Source organism: Paralichthys olivaceus, chromosome 5 (genome assembly GCF_024713975.1).
Source record: "Paralichthys olivaceus isolate ysfri-2021 chromosome 5, ASM2471397v2, whole genome shotgun sequence".
NCBI lineage: Eukaryota > Metazoa > Chordata > Actinopteri > Pleuronectiformes > Paralichthyidae > Paralichthys > Paralichthys olivaceus.
This window is the reverse complement of record NC_091097.1, coordinates 6,272,500-6,285,648: the sequence shown is the minus strand read 5'-3', so window position 1 is coordinate 6,285,648 and position 13,149 is coordinate 6,272,500. Positions and strand designations below refer to the sequence as shown.

Below are 13,149 nucleotides of genomic sequence, written 5' to 3'. Positions count from 1 at the left end.
TTTTCAACATTTTGACTTTTCCAAATGCAAAAAAGAAAGTCCACTGATTTCTTTCAACTTTATTCACAACTTGTGGAATTTGTTGTAAGAAAATCTCATTTAGTTTGACTTTAATATCAACATCTTGACTTAATGTCAATATGCAATTTGTGTAACAAAAACATCTTTAGAAGGAAATTTCTCCTTTGATTTTTTACAGAAGGGGATTAGGGCCACTGTGGGAAAAAAGTGAGTCCTGACTTTTTTTCTCAGAATTCTGACTTTAATCTCACAATTCTGAGAAAAGAGTCAGAATTCTGACTCAGGACTCACTTTTTTTCCCACAGTGGCCCCAATCCTCTTCCGTAGTTTTGGACTTTATTATTAAAAAGTTGAATTAAGAAATTGTCTCCATCAGTTTGAATATTTTGTTGACATTTTCAAGGAGGATCGTTCACAGCACTGTTCACGACACAGTACAAATAAAGTTACGTGTAAAAAAAACTGCGGTATAAATAGACTGCAGAGCGGAACAGATCTCAGAGCAGCAGCAGCAGACGCAGACTCTGCTCCACAGCTCAGCGGCAGCATGTCGGACTCTCAGCGGCCCCTCGTCTATCTCATCACCGGCGGATGCGGGTTCCTCGGCCAGCACCTGCTGAAGATTTTGCTGGAGAAGGAGGACGAACTGAAGGAGGTGCGGGTGTTTGACAAACACATACCTTCCAGTTTCAGCGTACAAAGCACAGGTGAGAGGAAATCGCTTTCGCTGTGTTTTGGTTTAAAATACGTAAACGCGTAAAAAAAACAACAGATCAGTGAATTTAAAGTTTGAACTAAGAATTTTAAAGAAATGACTCATTTCAGAAGACTATTTTATTAAGTCTTATTACTTTATATGAGCCATGGTTGTAGAGCTCTTGTCTTGTTATAGTTCAGCCTAAACATGTGTTTCTTACCACCTGCTTGAACCTGCTTGGAATTTGATGTGATTTCACAAAAACACTCCTGATATTCAATAGGAAGCGAGAAAGCTGACACCAGTGTTTTCTTTAGTGTCCATTTGCAGGTTTGACCATGCATTGAACTCTCTGAGGTAAACTTATATAGTGTCTCTGTTCAGTCGAGTTCAGTTTAATTCTAGTCAAACCACAACATCTATTATACAACATACATTATCTCAAGGCCCTGAAAAAAGAGAGAGAGACTGATGACCCTCTTGACTGAGGGGTGGGGAACTTTTTCCTATCAAGGGTTGTCTCAGTTTTTATCACAAACTTGCACATATTACACTAACTTATAATGGTGTGGCCGGCATTGCTTCTCTTTGGTCAGGTGCCTGATGTCAGATGGTAGTGATGATGTAACAATTTAATATTTTGGGAGATTTTCTTCTATGGATGGACAATGCATCTCCACTTCCTTCCCCAATCAGGAAATGAAGTTGAATTATCACAGACACGAACGCTGCCATCGGTGACGTCTGTAGTGTCTGAGGGATGGACCCTCTGTATTGAGTCATTCGCAGCTGTGATTTATTTAACCGTGTTTTTATAGGATCAAATAACTCGGTAAAAGCAAAATTACCATGAAACAAACACTTGACAGTACAAAGGTTTCATGTAGAAAATTTAAATGTTAAGCATTTCATTGACCCGTAAGAACATGTTGATCCACTACTATCTTATTGTCTGGCTTGAGATTCCCCTCCCCCGTTTTAATTAATTGCCCTATTGTGTATGATGTAAATGTATTAATGAGTTACATGAGACTCTAGTCACTGAGCTACTTATTCCCATCTCCTCAATCTTCATTCAAGAGCCTCTAATGAGTGACTCTTTGCCAGAAAGTGAGAAGCACTTTATGACTATTAATATTAGTGTGAGAAACAGTGAAGTGTTAAGTAAAAAAAACCCCGATGGTGATATCTATTTCCCTCACATGCTGTGTAATCACTAAATTATCCTGCGGTGATAACAGCTGCGCTTTGTATATCCTGGTGAACAAACTGTCATGCGTTTTCTCAGGCACTTCCTGAGGCAGATATTCTTGTCATTTTATACTTTGCAGTTGTTGTCACAACTAAAGCATTTTGTGAAAGGGGATATTTGCTATGATGATATACAGAGTGTGTGTTGGAACCAGAGTTGTGACTTAGTGGGTGAACCTTCATTTGTCTGTTTTTTATTTTATTTGCTGAGAAAAGTCATGAAACATAATTAAATTTACTAAAAGCTAAGGAATGTTATTCTCCTGGTGAGAAAGTGTGTAGTGAGTTACATAAATACAGTAAATTACATTCAACAACAGTTTCAGTGTGAGGACTGCGTCTAACAACAAGGGACGCCTCATTCTTCAGTGGAAAATTCTTTGTTCAGCTTCTATTATTTATTGTCAGACTGCAGGGCTGTGCTGCTGATGCAGTGCACTTTGATCCAGTGACGGATCAGCTAACATTCACTCAGTTACACCCATAAGAGGCGTCCCAGAGGACAGTGACAAGACCGAATGTGTGGTTTTACATGGTTTATGTTTCCATGTGGAGGAAAACATCTTCCATTCTATACTTAGTAAATGTTTCAAATGTAATTGCAAACTTCAGGAGACTTCTTACTCTGAAAAGTTGCTTTGCATGTCAGAACTATTTGTTATCTATCAGCATTACAAGGACAGTGAATGAGAGCTTAGATAAACCTCAGCTACGTGACCTCCATATGTGATAACAAGACACCATGAAATTACATGAGTTTTGGTGGTGTAAGGGACAGCAGCAGTGGCGGCGCCAGGGGGGGGGGGCAAGCAGGGTCTTAAGGGTCAAAGGCTGCACCCCCCTCTTTGCCCCCCCCTCCCCTCGAAATATTTATGGATTAAAAACTGGACTAGAGAGGATTGGAGAGTGAAGGAGAGAGGAAGACAGGAGTGGAGAGGAGAAGACAGGAGTGGAGAGTGGAGGAGAGAGGAAGACAGGAGTGGAGAGAAGAAGGAGAGGAGGAGTAGAGAGGAAGACAGGAGTGGAGAGTACAGTTCTTACAGTTATAGTATTTTGTAAATCCACAGATGTTCTCTGTGGTGGCTATGAGTTTATTGTTTGCTTGTTGTTTGGTTTTTGTTCCTTCATTAAATACAAGTTGTTAAATATGCTTGTGTTGTTCTATGATAAACATTTCGTAATGTGCATTTCACAATATGTAGTGTATGAGCCTGGAAACAGTAAATCTATATCCTGTATCCTGTACACACAGGATATCATGTGATTTATGCAAGAAGATAATTAAATAAAGTCTTGTGTGCACAGGTTATTTATCTTGTGTCCACAATATTAACATTAACCTTGACAAGATCTAACTACATCTCCTTCCAGGGAGAGTCGCTCCTGGTCCAGGCTCTGGTCCTCTCACGCCTAGATTACTACAGCTCCCTCCTGGCTGGTCTACCTGATAGTGCTATCTGACCACTGCAGCTCATCCAGAATGCAGCAGCTTAACTGGTCTTTAACTTACCTAAATTCACTCATACTACTCAGATCCATTCACTTGTTACCAGTGGCTGCCCGCTTCTGTTTCAAAACACTAGTACTTGCGTACTGTGCTTTGAACAGATGGGTCCAGTCTAAATCCAGGACATGGTCAAACCTTACTGTGAGCTAACAACTCAACAAAAGCACGACTGTTTGCTGTCCTGGCTCCTAAATGGTGGAACGAGCTCCCCATTGACACCAGGACAGCTGAAAGTCTACACATCTTCTGCCGCAGACTAAAGAAACATTTCTTCCAACTACACCTTGGTGAAGAAGATGTCTATTTTATACCAATTCAAAAAAAAATAAACCAGACATATTTAGGGGGTTGGTATCAATGAGTGAGTAGATCCTTGTAAAAAAAAAACATGGATTTTACAGATTTAAAAATATATTATGTGGAGTCATTTACTTTCAGCTGCTGTATGACAAATTGAGGATTCTGTAGGCCCTACAGTGTAGGGTATCAAGAGTTTATTACATTTAAGGGGACTGTTAGGCCTGGGCAGAAGGCTGTGCTCCACAGAGGGCCATTTCTATTGAAATGCTTTGTAGAGCTAGTAGGGAAACAGTCATGATGCTGGGTCACATACAGTACCACATATTGACGTTGTGTCTTCCTGTTTTTCCCCTCAGAGCGGAGGAAGGTGGTGGTCATCGAGGGGGATATCACAGACTACAGCAGCGTGTTGGAGGCCTCGCGGGGAGCGGACATCGTCATCCACATGGCCAGCTTAGTGGATGTCTGGCACAGAGTCCCAGAAACTCTAATCTACTCGGTCAACGTGACAGGTTAGACAAGTTGATAAAGGGAAAAGGGATGAAGGCTGGGTGTGTTTCTTTTCTGTGGGAAGCCATAAATGTAGAGGAAATCCACGCCTACTTCCACTGTGGATGATAGATCATGAGAGATGTGCTGTCTCACTTGTGTTTATTGTAGAGTGGTTTGTGTTGGTGGCTGCTTCAGAGAGGTGTGTCTGTGCGTTCGTGTGGCTATGATGTGATGCTTTGGTTTGACTTATCGTCATCAAGCTGCAAGACAAAACAAATAATAACCTGTCTCAAAAACTGTGACTAAATGAGGCTGTAAATCATTTGCCCGAAACATCAGCCTCAAGCAAAACAACAAAGTCTGAAACACAGTCTGAAAATAAAACGAGTAGTTGAATGCAATACTAAAAACCATGTCTTTGAAGTATAGTAGTTCACTCAGATAAAACCCCATTCCTGTGAACGTGATGTCTCAAGAATGCTTTGAGGGAATTTCTTCAAATATGGTTATGTCTCTGGAAAACCATGAAGGAATTCTCTGACAGTGGTCACTTCCATACAGGGTCATTGGCATATTACACACATTACCCACATAAAATAAGTTAACCAATAAATCTAACTAACTGGTATCCGGGAAGATTCCTATGTCTCAATCATCATCAGTTTGTTCCTTGGAGACACAGTCTTTAAAAACAAGTCACATATATGGTTTTATTGTTTGAAAAGTCTCAGTGATTTCCTTAATTAGCTGGATGTTGTGGTTTCTATCAACTCTTATAAAAACAAGAAGAAATGGTCTTTTGTTTGGGACTGTTGTTTGGCTCTTGGGAGTTTTTGGGGAAGCAGGGTAGTGTATGTGGCACAAACCTGTTGTATTATACTGTGTTTTATTGTTGTGTTTTTAATTGTTATGAATGAAAGGAATAAGATGCTTCAGGCTTTGGACACTTATGCTCAATAGTTGAATCCCGTCATTGTTGGGTTTGTTAGTAAAATGGAACTTAATAACAATGACAAAAACAAAATATTTCTGGCCTCATCCTTTTGGGAAATTCTTTTTGTCTATTTGTTATTATTCCCTGGCTGTGACTTTCTAAGGAAATACATAATGAAACTCTCTTTCAGCAGGATGACAGATGCTTTTATTAAAACTAAACATTTGTTTTTGCTTTATGTGAATCTCATATAAGATCCAAACTGAGGATATTGCTCATATTAACAGATTATGGTATGAAAAGAGTGTTCTGATTCACTGTCTGGGTTTTTAAGCCCGGTGTGAGCCAGTGGCAAGACACGTATTGTTTGTTTGTCCGTCCATCCCATCCTTGTGATCAATAGCTCAAGGAACGACATGAGGGTTTTTCTTCAAATTTTGTGCAAACGCTCATGTGGATTTTGGTGGTTAAAAACGTGGTTTATAAGGAACACTGAATTTTATTACAACTGGCACAAACATTCACTTGGACTCAAGGACGTCCTGATTAGAAGAGGTCAAGGTCACTGTGATTTCACAAAACTTTTCATTACCTTATAACCTTGTAAACATTTTAAGGCCTCAAGAGAACCATTTCTAATTTGGCACAAATGTTTATTCAGACTCTAGATTTCAGCTCTAGACCACTAGATTTCAGTGGTGAATGGTCACAGTAGCCTCATATGTATACTACTGACTTAAACTGTGCACGTTGGCATAGGCATACAACAGCTGTGCAGCAATTCCAGTTGTTAATGGGTTGTGGATGAGGCCACAGCTGCTCTTCAGATCCTCCTCAAATCGTTCCTACTTTTTTCTTCTCCTGCTTTCCAGCACTCTTCTTTTTAAAAAAACGTTCTTCAGCTTCCTGTATTTATGCCGATTCATCATATTATTCAGTGAATAAGTATTTATCCATTGAAATAACTCATTTTAAATAACTCAACATGTAGCAGATGGATGCCTTTAAATTTGGTACATGTGCCCCCTTGAGGATGAGCAGTAATCACTTGTTAGCCTGACATCTTGGCCATAACGTGATTCACTTTTCATTCATTCATTTCATTTGTCCAGTACTTAAGTTTAAAACAAAACCAGAATGGCACTCAATGGAGCTCATACCTCCACCAAGGCCCAACAGTCTCCTTAAATTCAATGAAGCTCCACCAATTTCATTCCACTAATTGTGCCGGATTTCATTAAGATCCATGAATCATTCCCTTGACAAATCGTTAAAATTTTGAAACACGTCTTATCTCACAATGTTAAAGAAAATGAAAAAAAAAAAATGAAAAAAAAAAAAAAAAGTCCTGGAAACTGAGCCCTGATCCAGATCCTCACCAAAATTGTACAAGTTCTTTCTTGACACATAATGCATTCTTCCATCAAGTTTCATCCATCCAGTCACCAAATGAACAGAGGTGAAGACATAACCTCCTTGGCAGAGGTTACCATCTAATCCTGTTTAACTTTTGGGATTTAACAGAACACACGTCTTAAAGGTCTAAATAGGCCAAACTGCATATACCTTCAAACAATTGTAATGTAATAATTAGAGGTATTTTCTCCTTTTACAAGAACACATTTCTTTGTAAAGTGTTTCCACTGGTGAAGACCAGGTTTCAGTGAAGCACAGAAAAACACGTTTTCATCAGCTAAACAGACCTAAAAATAGGTTGTTGTGGAATTTTTTACCATCCTCACAGATTACTGTATATGCCACTATATATTATGTATATAGTATATTACATTATATTGCTACACCATTAGGAGTAATAGTGCCTGTCTAATTCCACAAAATACTCCCTTCTCTCTCTAAGCAGTATACCAAAGGTCAAGTTATAGATATTGGACCAACCAACAGTACACTGTTGTGTCTACACTCATGGACTTTCATATCTAACTCAGATGCCCCATCAGAGGCACCGACTTCAACTCTTTCACGTACTTCACCAGTGTCAAGACGTAACGACACAATGTGATTAAGGATTGCATGCTTTAGGCTTAACTATCCAATAGGATGTGAACACCTACATGTAACATAGAGAATGACAGCAGTTCTAGCCATTCATGGATGTTTTGTTAGAATGGGTGACGCAAGCAGAGGAAGATATATCAGGATGCTGTGGGAGACATCTTCAGACTTGGGGGTGACAATTGCTCCTGTTACTCTTTTAGCATTTGTTATATTGTTCCTGGTCTCAAGTCCACATTAACTTGTTCTGCATAAGACACCAGCTGCTGCCTGAGTTCTCCTTTCAACAACTTCCAGAAAACTTCCATAATATAGGTCACATGCCTCTTTTATTTCCTGTTCCTGCTGCTCCTCTTTTCCAATTAAATAATGCGGTTAAATATAATTACATTATAATCATTTATTTTAATTTAAATTATTTATTTTATATAATAATTTAATTCAATTTCAAAGGAGCAGTTTTTTCAATTGTAATTCTGTCTGTCTGAGTACATATGCCATGGTCAGTCCCACGGATTTGGAAGATTAGAAACATATTGACTTTGTTAATGATACCAAACAGTATTCAAGTCTTTTTCCAATTCATGTATCCTCCATCTCTCTTCACAGGAACGGGGAATGTCATCAATGCCTGTGTGGAGTGTGGTATCCAGTGTCTGATCTACACCAGCAGTATGGAAGTTATTGGTCCCAACGTCAATGGAGACCCCTTTATCAGGTAGCCTTCAAGAAATATCATAATTTTCTTGTTTCTCTTCGGTTATGCTTTGGCTCTTTCACTTCTGTGTTGACTGTATGGAATCCTTTCTTTGTCCTGGCCAGACCACACCATCATGGAAAACATGGTAGGTAGAGAAAAGAATTGATCGGGTGGAGATAGATGAAAACACAAAGTATCCACTGGTTAATGGCTGTGTGGAAAGATATTAAAGGTACAGTGTGAACTACTGTTAAAAACACGGCGGCCTCCGTAGAGAGGACCCCCTTTATGTAAATATAAAGGGCCTGTTCTAGGGTAAATAAAACAATTAATACAATTTTGATGAAAAACACTAGTGGCGTCATGAGGATTATTTTTATTTATAGATCCTATTCATCTAAATCTTACACACTGAACCTTTAAACTCCAATACATTTGACTAAGATGATTCGTTACATTGATTACATTCTGTTAAAACTGTCATATGTCATGTGCTGTCATGCACATGACATATGTCATGTGCTGCCATGTGCAGGGATCATGTGCAGGAATCAGGTGCAGGGATCATGTGAAGGAATCATTGTGTGTTTCTGATGGTGTGTGAGGGTGTGGTTGTTTGTTTTCAAGTGTATGACTGCATATCTGGGTTTGTACGTGCACAGCTACAGCTGTACCTAAGTGGAATGTTCCACATTCCTTCTCTGTTCACATCACATGGCTGTTTCAGAGGAAAAGAATGAACCTCTGCTCTTGCTGAAAAGACAGATTGGCAAGCCGCAAAAGGAGACGTGGCACAGATGAGATTTAGCTTAGCTTTTTCCTTCCTCACTCTCACATTTCTCTCACATACATGACAAATTCAAATAAACCCCTGTATACCTCCTTTGACTGTTTTGACTTTTTCTTTTTTCTCAGGGGCAATGAAGATACACCTTACAAAGTGAACCACACTATGGCCTACCCCAAGAGCAAGGCAAAGGCTGAGAAAATGGTGCTTGAAGCTAATGGCACAGAGGTAAATGATTACAGCTTGGAAAATAACATTGAAATGGTTTTCTCGATTTGTCACTCCTGGTGTTTAGTCTAATGCCACGTGTGCATGTTTTTTTTGTGTTTTTGTACATGAGCATATTCTGATTACCTCCTCATCTGATTCCTTACTTTGGCCTCCTTTCCAGCTGAAAGGTGGAAAGTTTTTACACACATGCTCCCTAAGGCCGACGGGGATCTATGGCGAAGGGCATGAGCTGATAAAGGACTTCTACAAACAGGGAGCTGAAAGGGGTGGCTTGATTATTGGGGGCGTCCCAGACAAAACTGAACACGGGCGAGTCTATGCAGGTGAGTCTAAACTTAATGATTTATAACAGAGGGCCAAAATTAAAAACTGGGACTATGTCGAGGGCCAAACAGGGTCAACATTTATTAAACAGGATGGACAGGATATTGGATAAATTGCAAAAGAAAACATATTTAGGTAGGCTACATTCTTCTTTTTTTTTGTTTACATGTGCCAGAGCCAGATGTTTGGCTTTCTTTCTTGGCTGCCAGTTGATTAAAGTTTGGGGTTAGGGTTCTGTGCTGTGGAAACCCTCAAGATGGAGTGAAGGTGCATCAGTGAGACAACTCCTGTATGGGTTTTTGTTCATCTTCATCACAGGAAAAAGCATGGGGCAGGCACTAGGATCTCTGGAACACTGGAAAATAATTTACTAATACTAATACTCGGCAGGTGAGGAGGTGCGCCTGTTCCCGTGTGCGTCTAGCTGGGCATTACGCTCCGCCTGGCTCTCTGGCCAGAACAAGATGGGAAGAGAAAGACTGAAGGAAAAAGAGAGTGACAAGCCTGAGCGACACAAATACTCAGCGATTGAGTGGAGAGGAGTGCGTCTAGCCGGGCATTGCGCACATTGAGCAGGATGAAAAGCAGAAGTACATGTGTTATGCAGCCACTTCCTCTGCAAGTCACAGAAAGTCTTTTTACGCTCAGTTAAGATAATATTAAACATAAGAAACCTGATGGTCTACCATGTTGAGGTTTCAACAATGAGTCAGTATTGTAAAATCTGAATAAAGACAGATGGTAAAACATGAAATGGATGCACAGTCAGAGGAGTCGGATCCAGAATTCTTGTTGTGATAACAAGTCCACGTAAACAGTATCAAGTCATCTGTGTGTGCAGTGAAATAAACACTCTGAATACTGGAAGATAAGATGATGACATTTTGGTTCAGTCTCAACCCGATCGTTTCAGTGCTAAAGAGCCAGACAGAGGTGTGAGCTCTCTGAGTTCTGGTTCTATGACTTGACATCATCATCCCCATTAATGGAACACCTGCGAGCTCCTTCAGGCAGCCAGATCCAGCTGTGCTGCTCCAATCATGTGACATACACCACGTGACATACATCACTCTCCACAATCATCTATAGTACACACCCACCTTATTCGGTGGTCTATTTAAGCAGAGAAAATTTCCCATCACTCCCTTTGCTTGCCCCCCCTGCTGCATCACTAGTTGCACAGTTGCTTCAGCCTCTCCACCACCCCAGCATCCACCTGCAGGCTCCTAGAGGCCAAACACTTACCTATTCTACTGTTGCATTAACATTTGAATATGAGTTGTCTTACTGAATTGCATTTGAATATCAGTGGCTGATATTTTAAGCACCCTCAAAACATACAGATGTTTCAGATGTAGGGGCCAACCTGTAGTTGTACATGTAGTATACATTCAATTCTACAGTTTGGCCCCTAACTGTAGTATAAAAAGGATGTACAGTACTGGTTTACTTTGAGTACATTACACTCTGTAGATCTCTGTAAGTAGTTGTAGCATCTGCACAGATAGATAGAATATGAATAAAACAATTGAATATGAACTGTGAAAATACAACAATAAAAAAAGATAAAACCCTAGAAATAGATAGATGGATAGATAGGGTGTAATGTGGTCATATATATGAAGCAACTATTGTCTTACTCAATTTTTAAATTTGTCTTAATGTAAAAGTTTACTTCTTCAATTATTGGTATTCATCCATTTGTATGTGTTGCTAGGCAACGTGGCCTGGATGCATGTACTCGCAGCCCGAGCCCTGAAAGAGCGCCCGCAGACGGTCGGAGGTGAAGCTTTCTTCTGCTACGATGACTCACCCTACTTGAGCTACGAGAATTTCAACATGTTGTTCCTCTCCACGTTTAAGTTCCGAAGAGTCCGCATGCCATTCCTTGTGATCTGGTTCCTGGCCACGATTAACGACTTGCTCCGTTGGATACTGAGCCCTGTTTATAATTTCACACCGCTGCTGAACCGTTACACATTGGCCGTTGCTTCTACCTCTTTCACGGTGCACACAGACAAAGCCCAACGTTACTTCCAGTATCGCCCCCTTTATGACTGGGGTCAGTGTCAAGCCAACACACAGACATGGGTTGATTCATTCCCTCTGGATCACCTCAAAAACTCATAATGTGACCTTGACTAATGCAACATGCATCTGAAGCTGCTATGTAGACTCACAAGAGTATATTCAGATATATACCACTATATATGATATTAATTTTGTCTGTAAAAACAATGCATAATGATTGCAAAATTCAGATTGGTGCAAAACCTTTATTACCGCATTCATGTATGTCCAGCATTTATAGCTTATTTATACAGACAATATAGTTTAATTATTTGTTCAATAATTAACATTCATATAGCTGTTTAACATCAGCATTGTAACTATGTAAACTGTAAAAGCATTAAATTACATGTATATGATAATATATATTATTGATATAAATGTGTACACTGCATACTTTAAAGAACATTTCAAGTTGAAATGATATTGTCAGAAGTAGATCCTGTTTAATTTAAGGTTTTGGGAATTTCAAATAAAGATTATTTTAATTTCACTCTACAGAAAGATGTTACAAGTTCCGGTTATTCCCTCCCATACGCGGTTTCATTCACATGTTTTTATTTTGATGTGTCATGGTGAATGTTTGTCCCTCTGGAGAGGTTTCCATAGAGATGATGATCTTTGTTTATATGCAGGCGTGTCTCCCTCTATGCTTTGTGGAAACATGTCTTCATACTTCATAACAACCAGCTGTACAACCCGTATTGCTTTTATGAGTATATGGGAGTTGCCTTTGGATAACCTGACGTGTTTCAGCATGCAAGGGGTGTCCCCCTTTTTCTTTGGTTTTCCATGGCAATCCTCAGGACAGTTCCACGCCTCATAGAATGAAAGAGAAAACAGAAAAATGACTCACAATCTCCAACTGGACCTCTGATGGTCTCCCTGAACAAAAGAATTTTGGAAGTGTATAAATCACTGCAGATTATTCAAACACACAGGCCTGCAGGAGTGGTAAACCAAATATTTTTATATAAATTTTTGTTCACCCACTTTTCTATCTAACACCATTCACACACTGTGAGCACAGCTGTCTGGGGCTACCTGGGGTTCAGTATCTTGCCCAAGGACACTGTGGAATGCATAGCCTTCCTTCCTCCTGAGCCACAGCTGCCCCCAGTATCCACACCTCAGTGTGTGCCCAATGAAAGGTGTGTAATCTTTACCTCTTTGTTCAGACCAACTTGAGCATTAGGTCTGAGGCGTGAGTTCTCATTTTTTTGGCTCACCTTCGCCCTTGAGCCATTAGAGAGTTGACACTTGGGTTTAGGGATAAACAAGTTAGGTTTGGTTATTTATGAATTCATCTATGAGTGTCCCCATAAAGATATAAGTAAAAATGTGTGTGTGCATATTCATTTCTTTCATTACCTCTCTAGGACCTGTGTGTGTGTGTGTGTGTGTGCGCGTGTGTGTCCCTGTGCTTTTATCTTAGTGAGAACCATTTTAAGCATAGACCCTACAGAGTGAGGACATTTTGACCAGTCCTTTCTTCAAAGGGCTGTTTTAAGGTTAAGACTTAGTTAAAGGGTTAGGGTTAGGCTAAGATACAAGTACAAGTACGTCAGCTGTGTTATGGTGGACCACCACATGGCTAAATCCTCAACGGGCTATGAGAAAGTAATGCAAGGGAATTGCGTCATCTGCTGGTGCAACAAAAAAACATCATCAATGCGAATATTGTAACATTAAAAATCGTTTTTTATCTCTAAATGTATGATTTACCGCCAGTATTTTTAATTTAAGAAATGATTTTGTAATTTATCAGTTACAATTTTACGATTTCAATTACTAAATCATAATTTTATGACTACAGAAAAGT

At 39.7% G+C, this 13,149-nt stretch overlaps 1 protein-coding gene across 1 annotated transcript; it reads left to right on the top strand.

Annotated features, from left to right (window-relative positions):
• The first annotated feature begins 490 nt into the window (after positions 1 to 490).
• On the top strand, positions 491 to 11,831 carry hsd3b7 (hydroxy-delta-5-steroid dehydrogenase, 3 beta- and steroid delta-isomerase). Its single transcript, XM_020094808.2, has 6 exons — positions 491 to 728; positions 4,133 to 4,288; positions 7,825 to 7,933; positions 8,831 to 8,930; positions 9,094 to 9,256; positions 10,975 to 11,831. The coding sequence occupies exons 1-6, from the start codon at positions 569 to 571 to the stop codon at positions 11,385 to 11,387; spliced, it is 1,101 nt and encodes a 366-aa protein (XP_019950367.2). The 5' UTR covers positions 491 to 568; the 3' UTR covers positions 11,388 to 11,831.
• Positions 11,832 to 13,149: the final 1,318 nt, after the last annotated feature.